The sequence below is a fragment of the Aedes aegypti genome, chromosome 3 (genome assembly GCF_002204515.2).
Source record: "Aedes aegypti strain LVP_AGWG chromosome 3, AaegL5.0 Primary Assembly, whole genome shotgun sequence".
NCBI classification, from domain to species: Eukaryota; Metazoa; Arthropoda; class Insecta; order Diptera; family Culicidae; genus Aedes; species Aedes aegypti.
In genome coordinates, this window is record NC_035109.1 from 151,408,844 (window position 1) to 151,425,256 (window position 16,413).

The window sequence follows — 16,413 nt, forward strand, 5'->3', positions numbered from 1 at the left end:
GCGGACCCTGTTCTTATTCGGACCACCAAGCAAGTATCAACACCGGAGCTACTGTAAAAATCGTATGTACCATTTTTTTAAACCATCATTTGCATCTGATCTTAAACCATGAGATTTATGCCTTTCAATAATTTCGTCCGTTTTTTATACACATTTGTTGTTTCTGAGTGCTCTGGAATAGTGTCTTTTAGCGCTACTTCCAAGCTGCTGCAAACAGAAATAATTCATCAATCTATATGTGTTATTTTATAATCGAATCCCCTAAGCCCAAGCTATCACCTAACCATATTGTTTTGATATGTCAAACAGTGCTATGTGCTCTACTAGTTCGAAAATCACAAAAAGTTTGTTGGTCCAATCCTAGGTCCAATCTGGACCATTTACATGGTTCAATCCGGACTTTTTCATTATCGACCAGCATTTGACATATTCTAAAAGATCCACCACGTTAAAGTGCCTTCGACATGGTAGAAAACGAAAGAAGTTGTAATATTGATAGATGATGCCTTTGTTTCTGTTGTTATCGAGAAAGAGTCCTCAAAAATAATTTAAGGAACTAGGTTGACCACCAAAAATAGTGGATTAGCTATGCAAAAAGCATTTCCATCAAAATCTGTACAATAAATCAGATATACAAAAAGCATTTCCATCAAACGCACAGTCAAGCTGAATCACAAGTAATTTGGCAGATTCTATGACATTACCCCGAACGCCACTACCCCGAACGCCATTATCCCGAATGCCATTACCCCCAATGGGTCATTACCCCGAACGCCACTACCCCGAACGCCATTGCATAACATTTTGAGACTTGTTCTAGTAAGAGAGTGGGGAGATAATCGTTCGATTACTTATGAGTATGTAACGAGTTCTATTGGAAAGTTCAGCGCCCACCGGCTGACGAACGAGAACGGCCTACGACTGATAGATTTTGAGAATATAGCTATTCGTAGCACCTATTTCCAGCACAGCTTCCCGTATCGGTACACCTGGAGATCACCTCAGCAGACAGAATCGCAAATCGACCACGTTTTGATCGATGGACGGCACTTCTCCGACATAACCGACGTCAGAACCTATCGTGGCGCTAATATTGACTCCGACCACTACCTGGTGATGGTGAAACTGCGCCCAAAACTATCCGTCATCAATGATGTACGGTACCGACGCCCGCCCCGGTACAATCTCGAGCGACTGAAACAACCGGATGTCGCAAATGCGTACGCGCAGCATCTTGAGGCAGCGTTGCCGGATGAGGGCGAGCTCGATAGGGCCCCTCTTGAGGACTGCTGGAGGACAGTCAAAGCAACCATTAACGACGCTGCCGAAAGCATTGTCGGATATGTGGAACGGAGCTCAAGAAACGATTGGTTCGACGAGGAGTGCCAGGAGGTTTTAGAGGAGAAGAATGCAGCGCGGGCTGCAATGCTGCAACATGGTACGCGGCAAAACGTGGAACGATACAGACTGAAGCGGAAACAGCAAACCCGCCTATTCCGGGACAAAAAGCGCCGCCTGGAAGAAATGGAATGCCAAGAGATGGAGTTGCTGTACCGTTCTCAAGAAACGCGGAAGTTCTATCAGAAGCTCAACACATCCCGCAAAGGCTTCGTGCCGCGAGCCGAGATGTGCCGGGATAAGGATGGGAGCATCTTGACGGACGGACGCGAGGTGATCGAAAGGTGTTAGCAGCACTACGATGAACACCTGAATGGCGCAGAGAACACAGGCACAGAAGGTCAGGACAACGAAGGCGATGGCTACGTCAGCACAGCGGACAGCGGAGACCAATCAGCTCCCACGATGGGGGAAGTTAAGGATGCCATTCAACAGCTCAAGAACAACTAAGCCGCTGGCAAGGATGGTATCGGAGCCGAACTCATCAAGATGGGCCCGGACAGGTTGGCCGCTTGTCTGCATCGGCTGATAGTCAGAATCTGGGAAACGGAACAACTACCGGATGAGTGGAAGCAAGGCGTTATATGCCCTATCTACAAAAAGGGCGACAAACTGGAGTGTGAAAATTATCGTGCTATCACCATCCTAAACGCCACCTACAAAGTGCTATCCCAGATTCTCTTCCGTCGTCTATCACCTATAGCAAACGAGTTCGTGGGAAGTTATCAAGCAGGTTTCACCGACGGCCGCTCGACAACGGACCAGATCTTTTCCGTGCGGCAAATCCTCCAGAAATGCCGCGAGTACCAGGTCCCTACGCACCATTTGTTCATCGATTTCTAGGCGGCATACGATAGTATCGACCGCGTAGAGCTATGGAAAATCATGGACGAGAACAGCTTTCCCGGGAAGCTCACAAGATTGATGAGAGCAACGATGGACGGTGTGCAAAACTGCGTGAAGATCTCGGGCGAACACTCCAGTTCGTTCGAGTCTCGGCGGATACTACGACAGGGCGATGGACTTTCGTGCCTGTTGTTCAATATTGCGCTTGAAGGTGTTATGCGGAGAGCCGGACTTAACAGTCGAGGCACGATTTTCACGAGATCCGGACAATTTGTTTGCTTCGCGGACGACATGTGTTTTTCAAGTATAATCAGATAAAAAACTAGCTGCTTTTCCCAATAAATAATTCTTACATACTAAGTTGTTTTTGGATTTGTTCTCTAATTTTGGTGACATTCACACAGCCACATTGGAATGCTCTGAAGAACAGCCTATTTCGAAAAGAAGGGTGAATTTATTATGAAAGGAATAGCTATAAAATGCACAAAATAAGGATGTAGTAAAGTCTCTGATTGGACGTCGGTACTTACTTCCTTTACTCATTTTTGTAGGTGTCGGGCTACTATCATAAGGATCTACTTAAAAAATTTGTTTTGTAAACAATGGTAATGGAAGATCATCCTGAGATAGTCGCTGCAAGTGTTGTTCTTTGGAACCTGCTTAAAGACCAACCTGATAGACAACCGTTCCGCTATATCAAGGAAACGTTAGTACAATTGTACATGTTAGAAAAATGGCGGCCTCTGATAGATTTTACAGTAAAAACTTATGTTGGTTTGTGGGATCATTAATTTGAATTTTGATGAGATAACCACAAACAAAATGTTGTTGATTCAAGAAAATGAACAAATGATGATGGCAGAAAAGTGATGAGCAAATCCGTAAGACACCTGTCTGTTTTAATACAAGAAGATAAAAGAAAGGGAAAGTTTCTTATTAGAATTATAGCAGGATTCACTTTAGTAAATGCCTTCAGGATATATCCCTTCAAAATAACTGTTCTACAATGAAACCTCCATGAGTCGATATTGAAAGGGACCATCGACTCATAGAAATACCGTGTCATGGAACAGTAATCCTTTGGAAAGCTGTTTCTAGGGACCATCATAGTAACCATGAAAATTCGTTTCTAGTCACTTACGTCTTCGAGTCATGGAACATCGACTCGTGGAGGTATTACTGCATATGAAAATATTAGTGACTAGCTTATCCAAGGAAAACTTGAAAGAATAGCATATTTAAGAAAGAAGGGCAAATTTCTGGTGGAATGTTTGCAGCTATGACGTGAATGATCACTATAACAACGTGATGCTATGGCACAACCTATATTCATAAGAAAGTAAAATATTGATTTGAAAACAAAATTGAAATATGAACACCACCAAGTAGTCCAAATACCGGTGATCACGCAACTGTTCAGCAGGACCATATCTAGGGTCATGCATTTGAATTCCTTCAGTGACGGATCTTATGCATTGAACATTTCCTTGACGTCCCAAGGACAAGGAGAACTCTCAGTCAATAAAAGGTTTATTTTATTAAAGGTCCATTCACAAGTGTCGTATCGCTGAAAGAGGCAAAAAATGTTGTGGGTGACTGTCCTCAAAATGTTACAGCCCATACACAATATGTCGAATTTTCATACAAAAAATAATTCGAGCGGGTGGAAAGGTGCCAAAAAAGGTAATGTTTAACGTTATGAAATTTATGAATGAACCCTTGAACTGCGAAAGTGTCCACTGAGCTGATAAACAGGCATTGTCTCAGAAAGAATGAGAAGCAGATAGTTGCCAACAAGATATTTCAAAAGAATAGCTGACATATAAAAGAAGGGAAAATATATGATGAACATTTTACCGACGAATTTAACGTGCCATTAATCACCAGTTTTCATTAGAGACACATTTTTGCTCGCAAAACAAGATACTGCACTGTATCTCATACTATTCGGGGTAATGGCTCATTCGGGGTAGTGGCGTTCGGGGTAATGACCCATTCGGGGTAATGGCTTTCGGGATAGTGACCCATTCGGGGTAGTGGCGTTCGGGGTAGTGGCGTTCAGGGTAATGGCGGGGTAGTGGGATGGAGCCAATTTGGCAATAAGATTCAAAAAACGTCCACAAGTGCTGTTCCCGCGGATACGATCCGGTAGGGAATAATTAATATCAGAGAGATACGTTCTAGCTCACAGTTTATTTCTAACTACCCTATTGTACTTGCATAGAATATTCTCGATGTGCATTGTTGTATTACAAACATGTGCTGTGTCTAAACTGTGATACAATTGACGGATTGAATATTCTCGAACTGTCCGACAATGACACAATGCAAGATAGATAAACAACAACAATGCAAATTCAATGTTTGAATCTGGAATGATCTCGATGGTAAGTAGAAAGTTATTTGAATAATAATGCTATCTCTATTTGTTTTAGGGATGAATAATATTGAATGGTATGCTTTCCAGGTGAGTGAAGTGTTACCAGTATGACTGATTTATTGTGTGTTTGTGGCCTCAACATGAGGCATGTTCGTCCACCGGTGTGGTGCGGTATGATGCACCCCGGTGGCTTGTTATTGGCCACAACAAGTGCAACAACATCCATATACTGTAACTCGATTTTTCCTCTAGATCGATGGTGTATATTCCATGTGTATTCCTTTAATACAACATTCTTTGGTCCCTTTAAGTCGATACCTCTCTAAACCGAAGTTTTCTAATTCTAGGCCATCTATTTCAGCATTCGATACAAGTTAACCTCTTTAACTCTATATTTTATTAAAAATTGAAATGAGTTGAATTTTTACTATTTTTTACATAAAAATTACCATTTTCAATGTATTGTGAAATAAAATAATTAACAAAAAATAGAAAAAATATGTTCTTTATCTCGATACTGCCTTAACCAAATAGTCCTCTCAAAATCGAAGGATGAGCCGACTGTACTTAATTGACAAACAGATTCGGATTCCACTTACGTTTTTTAAGCGAAATTCATATTTTACTTGAGCTAACTATGAATTCAAATACCGCTTTGCCTCAAGTTCCGAAAAGACTCATATTCCGAAAACTCGGTTTTTGTATGGCGATTTGGAAGAAATTTTAAGCTGAAATCATCAAATCACCATGAAAAGCCAGTCAATTTCAAATCACTTGAATCGTCCTTTAATATATTTCATACTTTGGGAGTAGTAATGATTCTGCTGTTTGTAACAGGGTTGGTCCAATTCGGACCTTCTGAAGAATTTTGTTCGAACATGTCTAACCATGTCCCGGTAGGAGATAGTAAAAACTCTCTGAAAGAAGATTGAGTCCGCTGAATCAGGTTTTCAAGAAAATATAATTTTTTTCATTCCGTTCATTGCTGGCTTTTAAAAGATATGTCCAAAAAACTGCTACTAAATCCGATTTTGACCATTCCAGGTAAATTTCCAGGGGTCACACTTTTTGATAATTTTCTGGCATTACTTTTCGCTATAATGGTGTTATTAGTAAAATAAATTTTAATAGAAACTCCTGTACAAAATTTCTGGTAATCTTTGATGCGTCCATGCAAAATTCTTATAAATTTCCTTGTGGATTATATGCAATTTTTATGAAATTTTACAATTCCTGAGGCAGAGTTTATAGACGTTTTTTTTTGTTGGTAGAAGATCTTGAATAACAACCAGATCTTTAGAATTCTAATTTGATGGTGAAATTTGGGGATCACCTCCCATTCTGAGGCAGGAAATTGATTTTAATCCCTAGCGTTAAGACAATATTGAGAGTGCTTTGTGAAGCCCAAGCAGGACAGTTCGGTTTTGCGTCGTCTGATTGATTTTTCTGACGGATTCGCGCGTATTTTCGTTGCTGGATTTTTGTTTTCCCTGTTTTGGAGCGCCTTGCTGGGTAGTGCTTCGTGAAGCCCAGGCAGGACAGTTCGGTTTTGCGTCGTCCGATTGATTTTTCTGACGGATTCGCGCGTATTTTCGTTGCTGGATTTTTGTTTTCCCTGTTTTGGAGCGCCTTGCTGGGTAGTGCTTCGTGAGGCCCAAGCAGGACAGTTCGGTTTTGCGTCGTCCGATTGATTTTTCTGACGGATTCGCGCGTATTTTCGTTGCCGGAGAATTTTTTTTTCTCCTGTTTTGGAGCGTCTTGCTGGGTAGTGCTTCGTGAAGCCCAAGCAGGACAGTTCGGTTTTGCGTCGTCCGATTGATTTTTCTGACGGATTCGCGCGTATTTTCGTTGCCGGAGAATTTTGTTTCCCCTGTTTTGGAGCGTCTTGCTGGGTAGTGCTTTGTGAAGCCCAAGCAGGACAGTTCGGTTTTGCGTCGTCCGATTGATTTTTCTGACCGATTCGCGCGTATTTTCGTTGCCGGAGAATTTTTTCCCCTGTTTTGCAGTAGTGTGTGATCCTTTGACTGCGACGCTTGCTCCTGCGGGGCGGGTGATGCGGTCAGGATCGAACGTGTTATGCGTGGAGTGCAGTGAAAAAGTGTATAGTATTTTACGGAAACCCCAGTGCGGCGACGGAGAAAAACTGCTTCACATCCTGGTAAAATCGTTCTTTATTATTGTTTACTTTACTCACTTATTACCAATTCAAACTAAATACGTGCCAGGGTCGAAAATATAATTTTCGATTCGGGAAGTGTAAAAACATTGCATATATCCATTTGATATCTGGATGTTTTTATGCGGGGCTTACTGTAAATAAAAATGACCTCAGAATGTGTGTGTATTTACTGCCATTCTTGAAATGGGTCGTTGGAATTTCAGTAGAGCTATCACCTTTCATCTCCTGGGCTAAAATTGTCTGCAGATATAAAGATATCGAAGGGTATCATTAAATACATGCATACAATTTTCTTCCATAAAAGCACTGCCGGCCAGTGGGAGGTGGATTGTATCACACACACACACACACACACACACACACACACTAGCGTTAAGACAATATTGAGGTATCCTCCAAAACTAAGCTCATCTGGCCACGTCCTTACAACAGTTGGAACCTGTAGAATGATAATTAGTTAGATACCTATTTCAAATCCAGTTGTAGCTTGTCATAACGACATCGCAAGGGACCGTCGTAACAGAGAAATGACGTTACAAAGAATAGTTCTAACATCAATACAATTTTAAGGGACCGAAAAATGTCGCTATAGAAAGCGTTTGTCACTATATAAGTTGGCGTTATAACAAGCTTCGACTGTAATTGCTGAAATATCCTATAATCATCGTGAGAAGTAGTTGTGATTGTTTGGAGGATAATTAAAGTCAAGTGAAAATCTCAACCGCAATTCCATGCGTTTCTACGCGAGATTTTCTCCAGAAATTGGGCCAAGAATGACATTACGTGATCTGTGAGGAATTTATCTTTATCGTTCACTCAGAACAATCTCTTGGACCACGTATAGACGTACAGAAAACTGGCTCACTGGCTTATTTCAGCGAACTTTTCAGATGGTCGGAGGTCTGAGAACCCCCTGTTGAGAAACGTGGTCTTAGCCTATATTCCTGTCATCCTTTTCTAGCATTTTTACAGATCTCTCTGAAGAACAATTTTAAAAGGAATTCTACCAGTGTGCACCGTTGTTAATAGTCTAGAATGAATTCATTTTGATTTTTTGAACAATTCCGCCAGATTGTCAAGCTTTACGAAACACCTCAGTTGCACCTATTTATCAATAGGGTAGAATCACCAGTTTTGGCCATACCCCAGTTGTAGCCATGGATTATAAACAGTTTTACATAGCCAATCAGCATGACACCTTTTGTGTTCAGTAGATCACATTCATATGATACAGCAACCTTCATTTACTCGGTCAAATTGATTCGAAACATAAGAAATTCAATTGATTTTCCTTAAAATTTTAACTCCCATACACCTAATTTGGCCAGGGCACTAATAATTTCTCCACTCTCATGAGAAATCAATGCGATTGGCCAATTTAGGAACCGAAGTTAAAAAAATTAAATTATATTGACCAACGGGATTTTCAAAGCGAAAAAATGGTTTTAGCTCAGTTTTGATATTTTACACACATAACATGGATTGAAAGCTTGCATTTGACATATTTGTAGTGTAAATACGGCTTCCCATTTAATTTTTATTGACATTTTCTCTTAGGCTGACCAAAACCGGTGATTTTACCCAATACTGAATGAAACTTCAAGCATAAAAATGGTAATCTACCTTGAATAAGTGCAACAACACCCACCCCCTCTCGCATCATGACGATCGATGGCTGTTCATTCGGTGCATGCAGTAATCAATCAGCCATACAAGCCGGCCTTCGATTTACTCCGCGCGCGCTTGAACATGGAAGTAACAGCAATGTTTTCGTGTTGTCGAGCTTCGGTTTGCATACACCACCCACTGACTGCCAGCAGTCCAATAAGTATCGAAGCGAATAATTAGAGCAGAGAAAAAAACCATAAGCTCTGGGTGTGTGAAACCACTCTTCACGGTGTGCTGCAATGCCGAGGATGATTTCCACGGAAGGACCAATCGAGTTGCATGACTGCGGAGTTCGTTTCTGAGCGCTTAACTTGCTCGATTAGTTTGATGGATGTTTTGGGTCTTCCGAAAAATAATATCTGTGCAAAGTGAAAGGCCAACAGATCAAAACTCTGACAATGCTCGCAGAGATGGATCAGTATTTGCCGCTGTTTAGGTGTAATGCCAGAAAGCAAAAGTTCGTAAAGTTGTCTTTTGCACATGTTTGCGAGAGTAGTTCCTAATTTCCAACAGACTCAATACGATTTCTTCCACAATTTCTTCTTGTTGTCTCCCGAAACTTTCAACTTCAATTAATGTCGGAGCGCGTGTTTTGACGCTACCTTACCATTTTGTTACAATCATTACGTCAGAAGAAATGGCATCTCTTACCCCACCAACAGTTGCTGACACTTTTGGCACGCACCGAGATGTTAGACACTAGATATGAACCATGCTTGTCGAACGAAGTTATTACATGTATGCATTTAGAGTTCTGTCACGTATCGGCCTGCCGAAAAGTGCTAAAAACGAAGGGAGCCCCCATATAAAAGCTTTCGCCAGAACGTTTTTACGAGTTTACGCGTCGTAACCTTCTCCCGTAGAGATCGGAGTAAAATGATCATCCGCGTGACTTCGTTGCTTTTGTGTTGCTGGTTATCGTGCGAAGCAATCACAGGATCGGAACTGAACAGCATTGCTTCGGATAGTGTAGATTCAAAGCTTGGCAAACGGTCCATTCGGTACGACGCTGCCGGTCCCAGTAAGGATGCGGCGTGGAATGAATTGATGGCGAAGTTCAGACAAGCCCAAGGAGAGACCCAGGTGAAACCAAAACCGAAAAAGGAAGCGGATGATGGAAAACGGGACAGTGATCGGTCGAAGAAGAAGAAAAAGAAGAAGACCCCCGTGAAGTTTGATAGTGCGGAGCAGGTTTTGAAGGATATGGAGCTCACTGGACATTTGGACAAGCTAATGGAACCAGTGGTAGAGAACAAAGAAGAGAAGAAGAGCCGTGGTCGTAAAGACGATTTAAAAGACAAGCTGGATACATTTTTGGACAAGTATTCTAAGGACTCTGGTGAATATTCAAAAAATGTGCTTCAGAAAATTGTGAAAGACTCTTTGAAAGATGAAGAAGATCGAAGACGGTTGATACAGTTCTTGATACAGAATGAGGACCATTTTGACAAGTATATCAGTGGTTTTGTGAAAAGTGATGAGAAGCAACGAAGCCGAAATAAAGTGAAGGTGCCTGAATACGCCATAGCCATGACCCATGCTGAAAAGAGTTCAGGGAAGAAATCAACGAGTGACAGAACAAAAAGTTTGAAAACAGATGTACCGAAGTCATCCGAAGATCCAGATGATCTAGAAATAGCAAAATTGCTGTACGATATGGACAATTACAAGCATTCGAAACACGAATGGGAATCGGAAGGGAAAAGAGTAGACAGAGGGCTTGAATTGGGTGACGATGCGTTTGCAATTTTATTTGGAAAAATACGAGGGCACAGAACCACAACTGTACGCGTGCCAACGACAACGACAGTGGCACCTACAACAACTACTACAGCGCCAACTACAACAACGACAGCGGCGCCAACCACAACAACGACGACAACGGCGCCAACTATAACAACAACGACAATGGCTCCAACTACAACCACACCAGAATCATGCGAATGGGACGAAGACTGCTCGGAAGAATGCTGCGATTCAACTCCAGAATGTCCATGTAGAACTACCACAGTACCACCTACGACAACTACGGTGGTTACTACAACAACTACTGAAGCAACAACGACAACAACAGAGGCTCCAACGACTACCACAGAATTGCTAACGACAACCACTGAAGCACCTACCACTACCACTACTGAGGAGACAACTACGACTACAGCAGACACTACTACAACAACAGAAGCACCAACTACAACTACAACTGTGGATACTACAACCACGACAGAGGCTACTACAACTACAACTGAGGCAACTACGACGACTACTGAGGCTACAACAACCACTACAGAATTACCTACGACAACTACTGATCCACCTACCACTACGACCACTGAGGCACCTACCACTACGACTACGGAAGCAACTACAACTACAACTGAAGCACCTACCACAACTACAACTACAGAAGCTCCAACTACAACTACAACAGAGGAAACTACGACCACGACGGAGGCCACCACGACAACCACTGAAGCACCTACCACTACGACTACCGAGGCAACAACTACGACAACTGAAGCGCCTACAACAACTACAACTACAGAAGCGCCAACTACAACTACAACCGAGGAAACTACAACCACGACAGAGGCCACTACAACCACAACGGAGGCGACAACGACAACCACTGAAGCTCCTACCACTACAACCACTGAGGCAACAACGACCACAACTGAAGCACCAACAACTACAACTACAGAAGCACCAACTACAACTACAACCGAGGAAACTACGACCACGACAGAGGCTACTACAACTACAACGGAGGCAACAACGACAACCACTGAAGCTCCTACCACTACGACTACGGAAGCAACAACGACGACAACAGAAGCGCCTACAACAACTACAACTACAGAAGCGCCAACTACAACTACAACAGAGGTAACTACAACCACGACAGAAGCCACAACGACAACCACTGAAGCACCTACCACCACAACCACTGAGGCAACAACGACTACAACTGAAGCACCAACAACTACAACAACAGAAGCGCCAACTACAACTACAACCGAAGAAACTACTACCACGACTGAGGCCACTACAACTACAACGGAGGTCACCACGACAACTACTGAACCACCTACCACTACGACCACTGAGGTAACAACGACTACAACTGAAGCGCCTACAACAACTACAACTACAGAAGCGCCAACTACAACCGTGGAAACTACGACCACGACAGAGGCTACTACAACTACAACGGAGGTAACAACGACAACTACTGAACCACCTACCACTACGACCACTGAAGCAACAACGACAACCACTGAAGCAACAACGACTACAACTGAAGCTCCAACAACTACAACTACAGAAGCGCCAACTACAACCACAACCGAGGAAACTACGACCACGACAGAGGCCACCACGACAACCACTGAGGCAACAACGACGACAACTGAAGCACCAACAACTACAACTACAGAAGCGCCAACTACGACTACAACCGAGGAAACTACAACTACAACTGAGGACATTACTACAACTACAGAAGCGCCTACAACAACTACAACTACAGCAGCGCCAACTACAACTACAACCGAAGAACCTACGACCACGACAGAGGTCACCACGACAACCACTGAAGCTCCTACCACTACAACCACTGATGCAACAACGACTACAACTGAAGCGCCTACCACAACTACAACTACAGAAGTGCCAACTACAACTACAACCGAGGAAACTACGACCACGACAACCACTGAAGCACCTACCACTACAACCACTGAGGCAACAACGACGACAATTGAAGCACCAACAACTACAACTACAGAAGCACCAACTACGACTACAACCGAGGAAATTACAACGACAACTGAGGACATTACTACAACTACAGAAGCGCCTTCGACAACTACAACTGAGGCTACCACAACGACGACTGAGGCCACTACATCAACTACAGAGGCCACAACGACGACAACTGAAGCCACTACGGCAATTCCTTGCACAACTACAACTGAAGCTCCCACAACCACTACAGGAGAGCCTACCACGACTACCACTGAACCACCTACCACAACTACTACAGAGGCACCTACGACCACTACTGAAGCACCCACCACAACAACAGAAGCAGTAACCACAACCACTGAAGTTCCCACGACAACTACTCTGCCCCCAACCACCACAACTGTACCACCTATGACAACTACGACGGCACCACCCACGACAACTACGGCAGAACCTGGTTGTCCCCACAATACCCCGCCGAAGAAGCTGTCCTGTCCCTCTTGCTTCCGAATCCTGAACCGGCTGCTGAACAAAGTCGACGGCTATCCGTTCCGAACGGAACGAACCGCCGCGGCAGGCATGCGACCGGAAGGTTACACCATGGGCAGTGTTGTTCTACCGCGACGGAGAAACCTGGCCCGACTGGGGCTAGACGGTGATCTCAACCAAGTCGATAACTCGGGATGGCTCAGCGTGCCGAAGAACCGTCTGAAGAGTAACGTCAAACTGGGGCCCACGATACGGCGGAAAAAGTACGCCCATCAGATTTGTTTCCCCTTAGATAATAATTATACATTGTTATGAAAGTGCCCGTGCCGTTTTCCGTGTTGTCCGTTGTATCACAATCCATATTGCGCAACGAAGCGCTGCAAAACGAAACGCAGCTGAAAAAAAACAGAACACATTCCTCGAGGTGGTAATGAACTTGTTCCGAATAGCTTGTTGTGTTTGCGAACACGATTTGATTAGCATTTTTGTCAAATCGTGCATGCGTCAAATGTAAATACCGCATTTCTAATGGATGTGCGGAATTGGTGTTCCTGCCTAAATTGGACCCTTCAAGGCTAGCCTTAATCCTTTCAGCTGCAACCTATTCCGTTGAACAATGGTCGTGAAGTGGCCACTCCTGTTCGACGCGTGTTGCTATAAAAAGGTGGGAATAACATCTCATTATGTGATCTTGATCTAATAGCAACATCTAGCCGCACATTCCATTGTTCTGCCAATCGCATTCCGTGCGACAATTAGAGCGCTTATTCGCGGTGAGGTTCGCTCCAATTTGGGTTCATTGAGGAAGTGCTGTGGCTGCGCACCTCTGCTAAAGTGGCTGTTCAATTCATCCATCAGACAGGGATTGACGGGGACGGATCTGACACGTTATTGTTTGCAATCCATCACCGAGTTGATGGATGGGAACTCTCCAATTTATAGCTACCGCAAAAAGTAGAAATTGTTGTACCGACTTCAGAACTTATTTGGGCACAGTTGAGATATAAACTGGTTTTGTTGTACCACGCATGTGATTAGTTTAAAGCTGATTAGAGCAACATCATAAAAGGAGTGGATCGAAATAAAGGTCAGTTGTTTGATCACGGAAGGAGTGTGGATGAAAATGATGATGAAATTTTACAATTAAAGTTAATTAGTAAGGGTGCGAACTACTTCGTCGCAAGCGCCCATTCCCGTCGCCTCGAACGAAATACGTTTCGTTACAGCGGATATTCGAACTTATCTGAATGCTTTGAATATTGAAATTGAATTTCGCATCAGCTGTTACAGCCGCAGAAATACTGAGCAAAATTAAAATCTGACAAACATATCAATATGATTTTCCGTTTCTAATTTGAAGACAAGTAAGGTACCCCGGGGCAAGTGGGAAGTTTTTCATGGGGGTATTCTTCTAGAAAGTTGAAGATACAATGACAACGAATATACTTAGTGCTAAACATATTGTTATTTTTATTACCATGTGGCTCATGTAACAGTTGTCAGTTCAGCGCCATTTTCAACTTGCATGATACATTGTGACACGTTTCACGTCTTGCATCGACTCGCAAAAAATAAATGTGTTATAAATCGAATTTCCATCAGTAACCTACAATTTTAAGTATTATTACAAGCTGCCAACGATAAACCAATATTTTGTTTTCATTTCATATGAAATTTTCAATGGTCTGTCTTACCCCAAAATATCTTTGTACCCGGGGTAAGTGGGACCTATCAAAACAAAAACCAGAATCAAAAGTTTTCGTATACGTTTCATACATTTTTTTAGAGAGAAGCACTAAAACATTCAAACAAATGATTTTTATCAAAAAAGATCAATCTCAAATTACGTAATTGCATAAGAGGGAGATAAAAAGTGAAATTATTCTTATTTTTGTTATTTTTTTTTATTTATGAAATACGACTTCAAAATTGAACAAACACAAAGATGAAATTTGAAATGCATCATGAGAACGATTACATTTCTATTTCATTTGAACTTTATTTGTTATTTCTACCAAATTAAGTAGTGATGGAAAACTATTCCACCCCATTAAGTGATTATCTGCCATGCATATAAATAATAACAAAACATATTTATAATTTCGTCAATTATTGATTGTTTATGTGCTACATTTCAATTAACAACTTATAAATAATATATTTTGAACATGTTTAATTCCTCTTTACGCTTTTATTGACGAATTTTCAGTAAATATTAAATGTGAGGTTACATACTATTAAATAAAGGTTTTCTTCCTGAAACGTTACGTATTTTATGGTTGATCCCTTACGTACATCAAATGTGTACCTAAAATTAAAAATTTATGATTTATCAATCCTATTATTGTAATGGTTGACTTACTGATGTGGATTGACGCATGAAACTGGATGTGTCCCACTTGCCCCGTTTAGCGAGGTAACTGCGTCCACTGGCTGATTTTAAAACTTTCTTCCTATGTTTTCACAATTTTGAAATTATTCGATCAGTTTAATGCACACACCAGCAAATATGTTGCCAAAATGTGATTGTGTTGTTGGATTGGAAAAATATTGACATTTGAAAATTTTATTGAACAATTTGTTTGAACTATCGTTTTTTTCGTTCCCACTTGCCCCGCGGTACCTTATATTGTGCAATACTGTATTAAAAAAACTTTATTTTACTTGATCCTTCAAACGATTACCTTAAAATTGTTGACGGTTATTTCCTTTCATGTCTACCAGTTTTTGGATATAAATTTAAGCAAAATCACGATTTTCTGTCAAATTCTCAATCACACAGTCTCTGTTAATGATAGAATTTCCATCATTGCCCATCATTGCCCGCGATAGAGAAATTTGTTCCGGCACCACCTCCAACCTGTGTGATGCGTTCGAAGCGGACATCAATATTGACCATCATCCTGGAAGCCAACAATATGCGGTACTGCAAAGTCTACATTCGCTTCCTTTCAATCTGCGCAGCTAGACAACCCGAGTATTGCACTTGATTTATTACCCATTTCGCATCCAACAACAACAACGACGACAACAAAAGCCGGCGGCGTACTTCTATGCACCATCTTTACTCTCTGCTCCCGCCATATCCGCTAAAGTGCTGTCGGAACGCATCATTTATATGCACTTTTCTGACGTGAGCCCTCGTCCGGCCAAATACCACCACGTCCATCCATCCATCGCAGTGCAGACTTCATCAGTCACGTCGCCCATCGTCGCACAGTGGCCTAAAGATGGCCAGAAGTAGAAAAATGAAGATTGCACATTCACTTATATTTTGACTTGCTTTGTTCAGTATTGAATAGTAACCTCTCAATGTTTTAAATTCATTGGTGTACGTTTCGATTTGTCACATCACTCAACTAATCTCATTCGAAATATTACATCCTATACTTTGTTTTGAAGATGCTTCCGATCATGTTTATTGAGTTTGCTGTTTGAAAATAGCTACTAGTGTGTATAATATGAAACTCCGCCAAAAACTTTGAAATTAAAAAAAAATGTGAGTTTCTTAGTAAACACTCTACAATAAACACCTACCCCTCAAATGTTACAAATATTGTATGGTATTCGATGTGCTATGACTTTACTTGCACATTTTTGCTCCAAGATAGGTGAACAGTTTTGTTACATAGCAAATCGGGCCATCAAATCACCGGACTAGAATTCAACAACTTTTTTTGTCATTATAAGATTCCAAACAAAGTCA

The 16,413-nt window shown here is 41.9% G+C and overlaps 2 protein-coding genes across 3 annotated transcripts in view; one reads left to right on the top strand and one right to left on the bottom strand.

The window, feature by feature from the left end:
- LOC5576808 (mucin-17) overlaps positions 1-16,413 on the bottom strand; it is a 294,664-nt gene that overhangs the window by 71,357 nt on the left and 206,894 nt on the right. The window lies entirely within an intron of this gene.
- LOC110679647 (mucin-5AC-like) lies at positions 9,260-13,304 on the top strand. Its single transcript, XM_021855041.1, has one exon. It carries the CDS (start codon positions 9,348-9,350, stop codon positions 13,020-13,022), a length of 3,675 nt encoding a protein of 1,224 aa, XP_021710733.1. The 5' UTR covers positions 9,260-9,347; the 3' UTR covers positions 13,023-13,304.

Bases quoted from the DNA above. Each gene is read 5' to 3' on its own strand.
- LOC110679647 (XM_021855041.1), top strand. From the start codon at position 9,348: ATGATCATCCGCGTGACTTCGTTGCTTTTGTGTTGCTGGTTATCGTGC.